We start from the raw sequence: 16,456 nt of genomic DNA on the forward strand, positions 1-16,456 counted from the left end.
TTCATTTCCTCAATAAAGTTAAGAGGTTGGTAAAATGAAGCCTACTGGACAAATCATAAAATCAAAGGTTAGAGGAGTTAAGAGGCACCTTCAAGGCCACAGGGTTAATTAGTGACTAAGATGTGAAAGCCAGCACTCCATGTCCACAGAGCCCTTGTTCTTTCTACCCTAACTTACTGCCTTGGGGAAGGGGGAGATAACCTTTAACCTTCCTGGAAGGGGTGAAAAAATGAATTTAGGTGAAGAAAGTTAAGGCCCAAAGTCCTTGGTCTTGATCTTTTCAGAGCTGCACTGTCCGATGTGGTTGCTATTAGTCACGTGTGGCTATTTAAATTAAAATGAAATAAAATTTAAAATTCCATTTCTCAGTCATACTAGCCACATCTCAAGTGCTCAACAGCCACAGATATCTGCCCAGTGGCTACTGTAATGGAGACTGCAGATACAGAACATTTTCATCACTGCAGGAAGTCCTATTAGGCAGCACTGCTCTAAAGAAACAAGAACTTTGAAAAATGTCAGAGTTATACCATTGATTACAGAGTGGGCCCTGGACCTAATCAGTAGGGCTGGAGGACAGAAAGTAGGACCTGATCTCTCATCTGGAAGAAAGGGGATAAAAATATTCAAGGTAGAGTTTTTTTCACTGGGTCAAGCATAACGCTATAGAGAGTGTGTGTGTGTGTGTGTGTGTGTGTGTGTGTGTGTGTGTGTGTGTGTGAGAGAGAGAGAGAGAGAGAGAGAGAGAGAGAGAGAGAGAGAGAGAGAGGGAGAGAAATCCTAAAAACATTCTTTTCTCTATCTCTCATTGGTTTTCTCATACTGTTTAGTAAAAGGTCCTTTGAAAATGCCAACTTGTCTCTGCTGGACTCAAGGCAGTGTGAGAAGAAAAAGGGTCTCATCCTCACTCAGGTCAGAAAGATGGAAGGGATGGAGTTAGACAATGTGGAGCCACAGTCCCTGGAGGGCAGAGTGGCATAGTGGAAGACAAGTATTACCAGGGATACTTGCAAAACATAGAGATTTCCGTGTTTTATCCCAGGCTGAGAATTCACAACTTTGCGTGGGGGGTGGGGTCAAAGAGGGCTGGAATCTGCATGTTTAGTAAGCTATCCCAGGGACTTTGGTGCACATTCAAGTTTGTAAACCACTAGCTTGGCAGGAAATGTGTTTTGCCGTAATAAAGTCAGGCCCTTACATGGGGTGGCAACAACTGGATCAGAAGACAAGAGGATAGGCATAGAGATTCCAGCAGAGGGGAGGGGACAAAGGGAGGCAGAGAGAGAGAGAGAGAGAGAGAGAGAGAGAGAGGGAATATGAATATGAAAGTTAGACAGACAGGTAGATAGCAAAAAGGGGAGAAATAAACAGAGAGACTGAGAAACCCCAAGGGAGGAGTCTCACCCACTGAACAGAATCTAGGAGGTCAGTCAAGCTGTGTTTCCTAATATCTTGGGATTTTCACAGGTACGGCCCAGGAAGGTTGTCATTTCTTCATGGAAGTGCCCTCTACCCCGCCCTGAGTGCCCTCACATGCACCATCATAGCTGGGCCTACCTCACAAATGTCCTTTAGGTGCTTGATATAATGACGCTCGGTGCTCATGATCTCATTGATGACGTTGGCTCGCATCTGGTCCCGGTTTTGGAGTGGCCGGCCCAGACAAAGGCAGTCTGAGTTGGGGTCCAGGTGCCCATTCTGAACGTCACTGGGCCCTTCCTCCACCCCATCCTCCTGGTTCACCCAGAGCTGTAGAGGCAGGCAGAAGAAGAATAAAAGGTCAGCTTCCTTCTTTGAGAAGTTTTCAGCCAAGTAGAAAAAGGACAAACTAAATTCTTCAGGTATTCAGAGAACCTTCAATCAGAGCCCTCTTAAACTGAATGCCTGGCCTGGCTCTAGGGTGACTTGCTGGTACTAGGCATGAGTCTATTCCTCTCTAGGCCTATGGTGACCTATCCATAAAATGGAGGGTGGAGAAGAGTAGGACTAAACCATCTCTAAGAGTCTTCCTGGCTAGGAAGGTTTCAGAGGAGAAAACAGTTATGGCAAGCAGAACTCATTCATGCTGGAGCATATCTAGGCAACACAGCTGTGTCAAAAAAATATGTATTAAATTATACATCTTGGGAGGAGAGGCGTCCAAGATAGTGACACAGGAAGACCCTTAGCTCACCTCCTACCATAGACACACCAAATCTACACCTATATAGAGAGCAATTCTTGAGGGCTGATGGAACAGCCATTGCACATAAAAGGACCAGATAGAAATGGGTAGTAAAGATGGAGACATGGTATATGTGGGAAACACACCTCTGTAGTAGCAATTTGCATTAGGGATAGATATTGCTGAGGGGCATAGGCACAGACTCACCTACCTTGGGAAACAGGAAAAACATAAAACCCAGCAGGTTAAAGAGCAGACTCACAGACTTAGAAAACAAACTTATGGTTGCTGGGGGGAAGCGTTGGGGAGAGGGATAGATTGGGAGTTTGGGATTGACATGTACACAATGCTATATTTAAAATAGACAACCAACAAGGACCTACTGTGTAGCACAGGGAACTCTGCTCAATATTCTGTAATAACTTAAATGGGAAAATAATTCGAAAAAGAATAGATACATGTTTATGTATAACTCAATCACTTTGCTGTATACCTGAAACTAATGCAACATTGTTAATCAACTATACTCCAACATAAAATAAAAATTAAAAAAATAAAAATAAAATAAAGAGCACCTAGACTGCACAGTAAGGAAAATCCATTTACTAACACTAGAACTTCTGCCAAATGGGCAAATAACTGCTGGAACCTCCAGGGGCAGTGCAACTAAGGAACACAAACAAATCTTTCTGTGCAGCTGCACAAGCCACAGATTAAATCCCCGAGATCAGCTTGGTAAATCCTGCGTCTGTAGAATACCTGAATGGACAAGTGGTCCCACAACAGAGACTGGTCTAGCCTTCCTAGGAGTGGACTATGAGGGCAAGTAAATGTGGGAGTCGGGCCAGGTCAGAGTGTGAGCTGGCCCCACAGTGCCCACAGCAGGTCCAGAGACCCACCTATAGGTACTGGAGGGCCTCCAGGGGAGGTGGAGATTGGCTCTGGCTCACTGTGGGAGCAAGGACACTGACAGAGGAGGGCCAAGGAAAATATGCTTATTACTATTATACTTTTTTGTTTGTTTCATTTTGTTCAGTTGTTGGTGGTGTTGCATTTATTATTTTTCTTTTATTTTTAATTTTAATTAAAAATTTTTAAAGATATATATTTATTTTTCTATTTCTAATTTACTTTTTTGTTGTGTTAGAGTTTTTTCTTGTTCTTTGTTTTCTTTTTATTTATTTTTTATTTTTTTGATTGTTTTATGTGTATATTTTATGCTTTTTTGCATTATTTGTTTGCTCTATATTTTTGTTTTATTTTTAATTTTTTGTTTAAGTTAGTCTAGTCCTTACTGACTGTTCTCATTTTTAAGTTCTTTTGTTTCTTTGTTCTATTGGGGTTTTTTTTCTTTTTTTCTTTATCTGTGTGTGTGTGTTGTATTGTTGTTGCTCTGCTGTAGGTTCGTGGTAGTTTTTGCTATTTTTTTTAACATCTTTATTGGAGTATAATTGCCTTAAAATGTTGTATTAGTTTCTACTGTATAACAAAGGGTATCAGCTATATGCATACATATATCCCCATATCCCCTCCCTCTTGCGTCTCCCTCTGACACTCCCTAACCCACCACTCTAGGTGGTCACAATCACAGAGCGGATCTCCCTGTGCTATGTGGTGGCTTCCCAATAGCTATCAATTTTACATTTGGTAGCATATATATGTCAGTGCTACCCTCTCACTTCGTCCCAGCTTACCCTTCCCACTCCGTGTCCTCAAGTCCATTCTCTATGTCTGCGTCTTTATTCCTGTCCTGCCCCTAGGTTCATCAGAATCATTTTCTTCTAAATCCATATATATGTGTTAGCATATGGTATTTGGTTTTCTCTTTCTGACTCTGTATGACAGACTCTAGGTCCATCCACCTCACTACAAAAAACTCAATTTCGTTTCCTTTTATGGCTGAGTAATATTCCATTGTATATATGTGCCACATCTTCTTTATCCATTCATCTGTCAATGGACACTTAGGTTGCTTTCATGTCCTGGCTATTGTAAACAGAGCTGCAATGAACATTGTGGTATATGACTCTTTTTGAATTATGGTTTTCTCATGGTATATGCCCAGTAGTGGGATTGCTGGGTCATACGGTAGTTCTATTTTTAGTTTTTTAAGGAACCTCCATACTGTTCTGCATAGTGGCTGTATCAATTTACATTCCCACCAACAGTGCAAGAGGGTTCCCTTTTCTCCACACCCTCTCCAGCATTTAATGTTTGTGGATTTTTTGATGATGGCGATTCTGACTGGTGTGAGGTGATACCTCATTGTAGTTTTGATTTGTATTTCTCTAATGATTAGTGTTGTTGAGCATTCTTTCATGTGTTTGTTGGTAATCTGTATATCTTCTTTGGAGAAATGTCTATTAAGGTCTTCTGCCCATTTTGGATGGGGATGTTTTATTGATATTGAATGGCATGAGCTGCTTGTATATTTTAGAGATTAACCCTTTGTCAGTTGCTTCATTTGCAACTATTTTCTCCCATTCTAAGGGTTGTCTTTTTGTCTTGTTCATGGTTTCCTTTGCTGTGCAAAAGCTTTTAAGTTTCATTAGGTCCAATTTGTTTATTTTTGTTTCTATTTCCATTTCTCTAGGAGGTAGGGTGGGTCAAAGAATCTCTTGCTGTGACTTATGTCATAGAGTGTTCTGCCTATGTTTTCCTCTAAGAGTTTGATAGTGTCTGGCCTTACATTTAGGTCTTTAATCCATTTTGAGTTTATTTCTGTGTATGGTGTTAGGAAGTGTTCTAATTTCATTCTTTTACATGTAGTTCTCCAGTTTTCCCAGGGCCAATTAATGAAGAGGCTGTCTTTTTTACATTGTATATTTTTGCCTCCTTTATCAAAGATAAGGTGACCATATGTGTGAGGGTTTATCTCTGGGCTTTCTATCCTGTTCCATTTATCTATATTTCTATTTTTTGTGCCAGTACCATACTGTCTTGATTACCGTAGCTTTGTAGTATAGTCTGAAGTCAGGGAGCCTGGTTCCTCCAGCTCCATTTTTCTTTCTCAAGATTGCTTTGACTATTCGGGGTCTTTTGTATTACCATACAAACTGTAAAATTTTGGGTCCTAGTTCTGTGAAAAATGTCATTCGTAGTTTGATAGGGATTGCATTGAATCTGTAGATTGCTTTAGGTAGTACAGTCATTTTCACAATGTTGATTCTTCCAGTGCAAGAATATGGTATATCTCTCCATCTGTTTGTATCATCTTTAATTTCTTTATTCAGTTTCTTACAGTTTTCTTCATATACGTCATTTGTCTCTTTAGGTAGGTTTATTCCTAGGTATTTTATTCTTTTTGTTGCAGTGGTAATTTGGAGTGTTTCCTTAATTTCTCTTTCAGATTTTTTGTCGTTACTGTATAGGAATGCAAGAAACTTCTGTGCATTAATTTCATATCCTGCTACTTTACCAAATTCATTGATTAGCTCTAGTAGTTTTCTGGTAGCATCCTTAATATTCTCTATGTATAGTATCATGTCATCTGCAAACCGTGACAGTTTTACTTCTTCTTTTACGATTTGGATTCCTTTTATTCCTTTTTCTTCTCTGATGGTGGTGCCTAAAACTTCAAAAATTATGGTGAATAATAGCAGTGAGTGTGGGCAACCTTGTCTTGCTCCTGATCTTGGGGGAAATGGTTTCAGTTTGCCACCATTGAGAACGATGCTGGCTGTGGGTCTGTCATATATAGCCTTTATTATGTTGAGGAGGTTCCCTCTATGCCCACATTCTGGAGAGTTTTTATCATAAGTGCGTGTTGAATATTGTTGAAAGCTATTTCTACATTTATTGAGATTATCACATGGATTTATCTTTCAATTTGTTAATATGCTGAATCACAATGATTGATTTGCTTATATTGAAGAATCCTTGCATTCCTGGGATAAAAATCACTTGATCCTGCTAAGCGATCCTTTTAATGTGCTGTTGGATTCTGTTTGCTAGTATTTTGTTGAGGATTTCTGAATCTATGTTCATCAGTGATATTGGCCTATAGTTTTCTTTTTTTTGTGACATCTTTGTCTGGTTTTGGTATCAGGGTGATGGTGTCCTCATACAATGAGTTTAGGAGGGTTCCTCCCTCTGCTATATTTTACAAGAGTTTGAGAAGGATATGTGTTAGCTCTTCTCTAAATATTCGATAGAATTCACCTGTGAAGCCATCTGGTCCTGGGCTTTTGTTTGTTGGAAGATTTTTACTCACAGTTTCAATTTCAGTGCTTGTGATTGGTGTGTTCATATTTTCTATTTTTCCTGGTTTAGACTTGGAAGGTATTACTTTTCTAAGAATTTTTCCATTTCTTCCAGGTTTTTCATTTTTTTGGCATATAGTTGCTTGTAGTAATCACATGATCCTTTGTATTTCTGCAGTGTGAGTTGTTCCTTCATTTTCATTTCTAATTCTATTCATTTGAGTCTTCTTTTATGTGTGTGATGAGTCTGGCTATAGGTTTATGAATTCTTGTTTCTTAAAGAATCAGCTTTACTTTTAGTGATTTTTGCTATTCTTCCCTTCATTTCTTTTTATTTCTGATCTGATCTTTATGATTTCTTTCCTTCTGCAAACTTTGTTTTTTTATTTTTGTTCTTCTTTCTCTAATTGCTTTAGGTGTAAGGTTAGGCTGTTTGAGATTTTTCTTGTTTCTTGAGCTGAGATTTTATTGCTATAAACTTCCCTATAGAACTGTTTTGCTACAACCCACAGGTTTTGGGTCATCGTGTTTTCATTGTCATTTGTTTCTAGGTACGTGTTGATTTCCTCTTTGATTTCTTCAATGATCTCTTGGTTATTTAGTAGTGTATTTTTAGCCTCCATGTGTTTGTAATTTTTACAGTTTTTTCCTGAAGTTAATATCTAGTCTCATAGCGTTGTGGTCCGTAAGCATACGTGATACAAATTCAACATAGTTTTGGAAGTTTTAGCCACAGCAATCAGAGAAGACAAAGAAATAAAAGGAATCCAAATTGGAAAAGAAGTAAAGCTGTCACTGTTTGCAGATGACATGATACTATATAGAGAGAGTCCTAAAGATGCTACCAGAAAACCAGTAGAGCTAATCAATGAATTTGGTAAAGTATCAGGATACAAAATTAATACACAGAAATCTCTTGCATTCCTATACACTAATGATGAAAATCTGTAAGAGAAATTAAGGAAACACTCCCATTTACCATCTCAAGAAAAAGAAAAAAATTTCTAGGAATAAACCTACCTAAGAAGACAACAGATCTGTATACAGAAAACTATAAGACACTGATGAATGAAATTAAAGATGATACAAACAGATAGAGAGATATACCATGTTCTTGCATTGGAAGAATCAACATTGTGAAAATAACCATACTACCCAAAACACTCTACAGATTCAATGCAATCCGTATCAAACTACCAATGACAGTTTTCACAAAAGTAGAAGAAAAATTTTCACAATTTCTATGGAAACACAGAAGACACAGAATAGCCAAAGCAATCTTGAGAAAGAAAAATGGAGCTGGAGGAATCAGGCTCCCGGACTTCAGACTATACTACGAATCTACAATAATCAATACAGTATGGTTCTGACACAAAAGCAGATGTATAGAGCAATGGAACAGAATAGAAATCCCAGAGATAAACCCATGTACATATGGTCGCTTATCTTTGATAAAAGAGGGAAGAATATACAATGGAGAAAAGACAGCCTCTTCAATAAGTTGTGCTTGGACAACTGGATAGCTACATGTAAAAGAATGAAAATAGTACACTCCCTAACACCATACAGGAAAATAAACTCAAAATGCATTAAAGACATAAATGTAAGGCCAGAAACTATAAAACTCTTAGAGGAAAACATAGGCAGAATACTCTATGACACAAATCACAGCAAAATCCTTTTTGATCCACCTCCTAGAGAAATGGAAATAAAAACAAAAAGAAACAAATTGGACCTAATGAAACTTAAAAGCTTCTGCACAGCAAAGGAAACCATAAAGAAGATGAAAGGACAGCCCACAGAATAGGAGAAACTATTTGCAAATGAAGCAACTGACAATGGATTAATCTCCAAAATTTACAAGCAGCTCATGCAGCTCAGTATCAAAAACCCAAAAAACCGAATCCAAAAATGGGCAGAAGACCTAAATAGACATTTCTCCAAAGAAGACATACAGATTGCCAACAAACACATGAAAGGATGCTCAACATCACTAATCATTAAAGAAAAGCAAATCAAAATTATAATGAGGTATCACCTCACACTAGTCAGAATGGCTATCATCAATAAATCTACAAACAATAAATGCTGGAGAGGGTGTGGAGAAAAGGGAACTCTTTTGCACTGTTGGTGGGAATGTAAATTGATACAGCCACTATGGAGAACAGTGGGGAGGTTCCTTAAAAAACTAAGACTAGAACTACCATACGACCCAGCAATTCAACTACTGAGCATATACACCAAGAAAACCATAATTCAAAAAGAATCATGTACGACAGTGTTCATTGCAGCTCTATTTACAATAACCAGGATATGGAAGCAAACTAAGTGTCCATTTACAGATGAATGGAAAAACAAGATGTGGCACATATATACAATGGAATATTTCTCAGCCATAAAAAGAAACGAAATTGAGTTATTTGTAGTGTGGCGTATGGACCTAGAGTGTGTCATAAACAGTGAAGTAAGTCAGAAACAGAAAAACAAATACTGTATGCTAACACATATATATGGAATCTAAAAAAAAAAAAACAAAAAACAGGTGGTTATGAAGAACCTAGGGGCAGGACAGGAATAAAGATGCAGACGTAGAGAATGAACTTGATTACACGGGGAGGGGGAAGTGGGACGAAGTGAGAGAGTGGACTTATGGACTTATATATACTACCAAATGTAAAATAGATAGCTAGTGGGAAGCAGCTGCATAGCACAAGGAGAGCAGCTCAGTGCTTTGTGACCACCTAGAGGGATGGGGTAGGGAGGGTGGGTCGGAGATGCAAGAGGGAGGAGATATGGGGATATATGTTTATGTATAGCTAATTCACTTTGTTATAAAGCAGAAACTAACACACCATTGTTAAGCAATTATACTCCAATAACGATAAAAAATAAAGAAACACACACACACTTATAAAGAGAAAAAAAACAAACAACTAAAAAAAAAAAACTAACAGACAGAAACCTAGGATAAATGGTAAAAGCAAACCTAAACAGAGAAGATCACACAAAGAGACATACACATACACATTCACAAAAAGAGAAAAAAGGTAAAAAAATAAAAATACATTTAAAAGATAATAAATTAAAAAAGTAAAATTAAAAAAAAAGGAAGAGAGCAACCAAACCAATAAACAAATCCACAAATGATAACAAGCACTAAAATCTAAACTGTGATAAATGTAAAACCAGAAACCAATCAGATGCAGAAAGCAAACCCAAAGGCTAAAGTTGCTCCCAAAGTCAACCACCTCAATTTTGGGAACATTCTTTGTCTATTCAGGTATTGTTCAAATGCAGCGTTTTTCACGTTGATTGTGGGGATTTAATCTGCTTGCCCTCAGGCTGCACGGAGTAATTCCCCTTTCTTATCTTTGTTCGCACAGCTCCTGGGGTTCAGCTTTGGTTTTGGCTCTGCCTCTGCGTTTAGGCTGCCCTCAGGCATCTATTCCCCTCCCAGACTGGAGGGGTTAAAGCAGCAGCTGATTAGGGCTCTATTGCTCACTCAGGCTGTGTTGAGGGAGGGGTACGGTAGTTATAATTGGAATGCAGGGAGAACCTATGGTGGTAGAAGCCAGCATAACATCATCACAGCCTGAGGCACTCAGTGTGTTCTCCCAGGGGAAGTTGTCCCTGGATCACGGGACCCTCGCAGTGGCATGCTGCACAGGTTACCGGGGTGGTGTGGGTAGTGACCTGTGCTTTCACACAGGATTCTTGGTGGCAGCGGTGGTGGTGTTAGCCATCCATGCCCATCTCTGCAGTCCAAGATGTTAGCCACGGCTTGCACCCATCTCTGGAGCTCTTTTAGGTGGTACTCTGCCTTCTGTGGGCACACAGAGTGGGAATGCCCTCTCCTCGCTCACCCCTAAACAATGGTCTCTTGCCCCTCCAGCAGGTCCAGACTTTTTCCTGGACTCCCTCCTGGCTAGCTGTGGCACACTAGTCCCCTTCAGGCCATCTTCATGCAGCTAAACCTAGTCCTCTCCCTGGGGTTTGACCTGCAAAACTCGAACCTCAGGTCCCAAACCCCACCTGCGACAGTTGGTCAGCAGATAAGCATCTCAGGTTCGTGAGGGCTAGTTAGCACCGATCCTCTGTGAGGGAATCTCTCTGCTTTGCCCTCTGCACCCCTGTTGCTGTACTCTCCTCCATGGCTCCAAAGCTTCCCCCCGGCCACTCTCCATCCCCACCACTGAAGGGGCCCCCTAGTGTGTGGAAACTCTTCCTCTTTCACAGCTCCTTCCCAGATGTTCAGGTCCCGTCCCTATTCTTTTTTCTCTGTTTTTTTCTTTTTTCTTTTGCCATGCCAAGGTACATGGGGATTTTCCTGGCTTTTTGGAAGTCTAAGATCTTCTGCCAGCTTTCAGTAGGTGTTCTGTAGGAGTTGTTCCACATGTAGATGTATTTTTGATGTATTTGTGGAGAGGAAGGTGATCTCCACATCTTAACCCTCCACCATCTTGAAGGTCCTCTCTGTTTTTGCTATTTGTCTTGGGTTTTATTTGTCTGTTTGTTTTCATTTTTTTAAATTTTCTTTTTTTTCTTTTTTCTCTGGCCACACTGTGCAGCTTATGGGATCTTGTTTCTATAGCCTGGGATCAGGCCTGGGCCTCTGGGGTGGGAGCACTGAATCCAGGACACTGGACCACCAAAGAATTCATGGGCACAGGGAATATTAATCAGTGCGCATGCTCCCAGAGGTATCCATATCATCACCAAGACCTGTCCCCACACAGCTGCTTGCAGGATCCAGTGTTGGACATCTAATGCCAAACAACCAGCAAGACAGGAACACAGCCCCACGCATCAGCAGACAGGCTGCATGAAGTGGTATTAAGCTCACAGACACCCCAAAACACTCCACCTGACGTGGCCCTGGTCTTCAGAGGGAAAAGACTCAGCACCACCCACCAGAGCACAGGTAACAATCCCTCCCACCAAGAAGCCTAAACAAGCCCTTGGACCAACCTCACCCACCAAGGGGCAGACACCAGAAACAAGAAGAGCTATGACCCTGCAGCCTGATGAAAGGAGACAATAAACACAGTAGCTTAGACAAAATGAGATGACAGAGAAATATGTTGCAAATGAAGGGGCAAGGTGAAATCCCACAAGACCAAATAAATAAAGAAGAAACAGGCAATCTACCTGAAAAAGAATTCAGGGCAATGATAGGAAAGATGATCCAAGATCTCAGAAATAGAATGGAGGTATGGATTGAGAAGATACAAGAAATGTTTAACAAACACCTAGAAGAACTAAAGAACAAACAATCAGTGGTGAACAGCACAATAACTGAAATGAAAAATAAAATAGAAGGAATCAATAGCAGAAAAACTGAGGTAGAAGAATGGATAAGTGTGCTAGAAGATAGAATGGTGGAAATCACTCCCACAGAACAAAGAAAAAAAATGAAAAGAAAAAAAATGAAAAGAATTGAGGACAGTCTCAGAGACCTCTGGGACAACATTAAATGCACCAACATTCGAATTATTGGGGTCCCAGAAGAAGAAGAGAAAAACAAAGGATCTGAGAAAATATTTGAATAGATTATATTCGAAAACTTCACTAACATGGGAAAGGAAATAATCAAGTCTAGGAAGAACAGAGAGTCCCATACAGGATAAACTTAAGGAGAAAAATACCGAGACACATATTAATCAAACTAACAAAAATTAAATACAAAGAAAAAACATTAAAAGCAGCAAGGGAAAAGCAACAAACGACATACATACAAGGGAATCCCCATAAGGTTATCAGCTCATTTTTCAGCAGAACCTCTGCAGGGCAGAAGAAAGTTACATAATATACTTAAAGTGATGAAAGGGAAAAACCTACAACCAAGATTAACCTACCCAGCAAGGATTTCATTCAGATTCGACAGAGAAATCACAAGATATACAGAAAAGCAAAAGCTAAGAGAATTCAGCACCATCAAACCAGCTTTACAACAACTGCTAAAGGAACTTCTTTTAGCTGTCCAAGAGCTAAAGGAACTTCTCCAGGAGGGAAACACAAAAGAATAAAAAGATCTACGAAAATAAAGCAACAATTAAGAAAATGACAATAGGAACATACATATCAATAAGTACCATAAAAGTAATTGGATTAAATACTCCAACTAAAAGACACAGACTGGATGAATGGATACAAAAACGAGACCCATATATATGCTGTCTACAAGAAACCCACTTCAGACCTAGGGACACATACAGACTGAGAGTGAGGGGATGGAAAAAGATATTCCATGCAAATGGAAATCAAAAGAAAGCTGGAGTAGCAATTCTCATATCAGAAAAAATAGACTTTAAAACAAAGATTATTACAAGAGACAAAGAAGGACACTAGATAATGATCAAGTGATCAATCCAAGAAGAAGATATAACAATTGTAAATAAACATGCACCCAATATAGGAGCACCTGAATACATAAGGCAAATGCTAACAACCAAAAAGGGGAAATGGACAATAACACAATAATAGTAGGGGATTTTAACACCCCACTTTCACCAATGGACAGATCATCCATAATGAAAATAAATAAGGAAATACAAGCTTTAAATGTTACATTAAACATGATGGAATTAAGTGATATTTATAGGACATTCCATCCAAAAACAGCAGAATACTGCTGTTTCTCCTCAAGTGCTCACGGAACATTCTGCAGGATAGATCACATCCTGGGTCACAAATCAAGCCTCAGTAAATTTAAGAAAATGGAAATTGAATCAATCATCTTTTCCTACCACAATGCTATGAGATTATAAATCACTTACAGGAAAAAAGAACTGTAAAAAATACAAACATATGGTGGCTAAACAATATGCTATGAAATAACCAAGAGATCACTGATGAAACCAAAGAGGAAATGAAAACATATATAGAGACAAATGACAATGAATACATGATGACCTAAAATATACAGGATACAGCAAAAGCAGTTCTAATAGGGAATTTTATAGCAATACAATCCTACCTCAAGAAACAAGAAAAATCTCAAATAAACCACCTAACCTTACACCTAAAGCAATGAGAGAAAGAAGAACAAACAAAACCCAAAGTTAGTAGAAGGAAAGAAATCATTAATATTAGAGCAGAAACAAATGAAATAGAAATGAAGAAAACAATAGCAAAGATCAATGAAACTAAAAGCTGGTTCTTTGAGATGATAAATGAAACTGATAAACCTTTAGCCAGACAGACTCATCAGGAAAAAAAATGGAGATGACTCAAATCAATAAAATTAGAAACGAAAAAGGAGAAGCTACAACTGACACCACAGAAATGCAAAGGATCATAAGAGACTACTACAAGCAATTATATAGCAGTAAAATGGACAACCTGGAAGAAATGGACAAAGTCTTAGAAAAGTACAACCTTCCAAGGCTGAGCCAGGAAGAAATAGAAAATATGAAGAGACCAATCACAAATAATGAAATTGAAACTGTGATTAAAAATCTTCAAACAAACAAAAGTCCAGGACCAGATGGCTTCATAGGAGAATTCTATCAAACATTTAGAGAAGAGCTAACACAGATCCTTTTCAAACTATTTGAAAAATCTGCAGTGGGCAGAACACCCCCAATTCATTCTATGAGTCCACCATCACCCTGATACCAAAACCAGACAAGGATATAACAAAAAGAGAAAATTACAGGCCAATATCACTGATGAACATAGATGGAAAAATCCTTAACAAAATACTACCAATACAAATCCAACAACATATTATAAGGGTCATACACCATGATCAAGTGGGATTTATCCCAGGGATGCAAGGATTCTTCAATATATGCAAATCAATCAATGTGATACATCATATTAACAAACTGACAAATGAAAACCATACGATCACCTCAATAGATGGAGAAAAAGATTTTGACAAAATTCAACACCCATTTATGATAAAAACTCTCCAGAAAGTGAGCCCAGAGGGAACCTACCTCAACATAATAAAGGCCATACATGACAAGCCCATAGCACACATCATTCCTATAGGTGAAAAACTGAAAGCGTTTCCTCTAAGATCAGGAAAAAGACAAGGGTGTCCATTCTCACGACTATTATTCAACATAGTTTTGGAAGTTCTATCCATGGCAATCAGAAAAGGAAAAGAAATAAAAGAAATCCAAATTGGAAAAAAAGAAGTAAAACTGTCACTGTTTGCAGATGACATGATACTATACATAGAGAATCCTAAAGATGCAACCAGAAAACTATTAGAGCTAATCAATGAATTTATTAAATTCACAGGATACAACTTAATACACAGAAATCTCTTGCATTCCTATACACTAAGAATGAATGATTAGAAAGAGGAATTAAGGAAATAATCCCATTTACCATTGCAACAAAAATTATAAAATATCTAGGAATAAACTCACATCAGGAGGCAAAAGACCTGTATGCAGAAAACTATAAGATACTGATGAAAGAAATGAAAGACAGTACAAACAGATGGAGAGATATACCATGTTCTTGAACTGGAAGAATCGATACTGTGAAAATGACTATACTACCCAAAGCAGTCTACAGATTCAATGCAATCCCTATGAAATTACCAATGGAATTTTTCACAGAACTAGAGCAAATAAAAATTACATTTTGTATGGTAACACAAAGGAACCCGAATAGACAAAGCAATCTTGAGAATGTAAAATGGAGCTGGAGGAACCAGGCTACATGCCTTCAGACTATATTACAAAGCTACAGTAATCAAGACAGTATGGTGCTAGCACAAAAACAGAAATATAGATCAATGTAACAGGATAGAAAGCCCAGAGATAAATACACACACCTACTAATCTTTGACAAAGGAGTCCAGAATATACAGTGGAGAACAGACAGTCTCTTTAACAAGTGGTGCTGGGAACTCTGGACAGTTACATGTAAAAGAATGAAATTAGAACACTCCATAACACCATACACAAAAATGAAAACAAAATGGATTAAAGACCTAGATGTAAGACCAGACAGTACTAAACTTAGAGGACAACATTGGCAGAACACTTTATGACATAAATTGCAGCAAGATCTTTTTTGACCTACTTCCTAGAGTAATGAAAATTAAAAAAATAAACAAATGGAACCTAATTAAACTTAAATGCTTTTGCACAGCAAAGAAAACCATAAATAAGACGAAAAGACAAGCCTCAGAATGGGAGAAAATAGTTGCAAATGAAGCAACTGACAAAGGATTAATCTCCAAAATATACCAGCGGCTCATGCAGCTCAATATCAAAAAACATACAACCCTATCAAAAAATGGGCAGATGAGCAAATAGACATTTCTCCAAAGAAAACATGCAGATGGCCATAAAACACATGAAAATATGCTCAACATCACTCATTATTAGAGAAATGCAAATCAAAACTACAATGAGGTGCCACCTCCCACTGGTCAGAACAGCCATTATCAAAAAATCTACAAACAATAAATGTTGGAGAGGGTGTGGAGAAATGGGAACCCTCATGCACTATGGATGGGAATGTAGATTGATAGAGTCACAATGGAAAACAGTATGGAGGTCCCTAAAAAACTAAAAATAGAACTACCATATGACCCAGCAATCCCACTACTGGGCATATACACAGAGAAAACCATAATTCAAAAAGACACATGCATGCCAAAGGTCACTGCAACTCTATTCACAATAGCCAGGACATGGAAGCAACCTAAATGTCCATCAACAGAGGAATCAATAATGAAGATGTGGTACATCTATACAATGGAATATTACTCAGCCATAAAAAGGAATGAAATTTGGTCATTTGTAGAGACGTGGATGGACCTAGAGAGTGTCATACAGTGTGAAGTAATTCAGAAAGAGAAAAACAAATATTGTATATTAACGCATATATGTGGAATCTAGAAAAATAGTATAGATGATCCTCTTTGCAAAGTAGAAATAGAGACACAGACGTAGAGAACAAATATATGGATACCGAGGTGGAAAGGGGGGTGGGAGGAATTGACAGATTGGGATTGACACATATACACTATTGATATTATGTATAGAATTGATAACTAATGAGAACATACTGTATAGAACAGGGAACTCTACTTAATGTACAGTGGTGGCATAAATGG

At 38.4% G+C, this 16,456-nt stretch overlaps 1 protein-coding gene across 9 annotated transcripts in view; it reads right to left on the reverse strand.

Moving 5' to 3' along the window:
• ARHGEF9 (Cdc42 guanine nucleotide exchange factor 9) overlaps positions 1 to 16,456 on the reverse strand; it is a 231,232-nt gene that overhangs the window by 119,812 nt on the left and 94,964 nt on the right. For all 9 annotated transcript variants that reach the window (XM_082376655.1, XM_082376656.1, XM_082376649.1 and 6 more), the window contains one exon: positions 1,558 to 1,749. In XM_082376655.1, coding sequence (XP_082232781.1) covers positions 1,558 to 1,749 — 192 coding nt within the window. The remainder of the gene's footprint in view (positions 1 to 1,557; positions 1,750 to 16,456) is intronic.

Source organism: Balaenoptera borealis, assembly GCF_965194805.1.
Source record: "Balaenoptera borealis genome assembly, chromosome: X".
In the NCBI taxonomy this organism is placed as follows: Eukaryota; Metazoa; Chordata; class Mammalia; order Artiodactyla; family Balaenopteridae; genus Balaenoptera; species Balaenoptera borealis.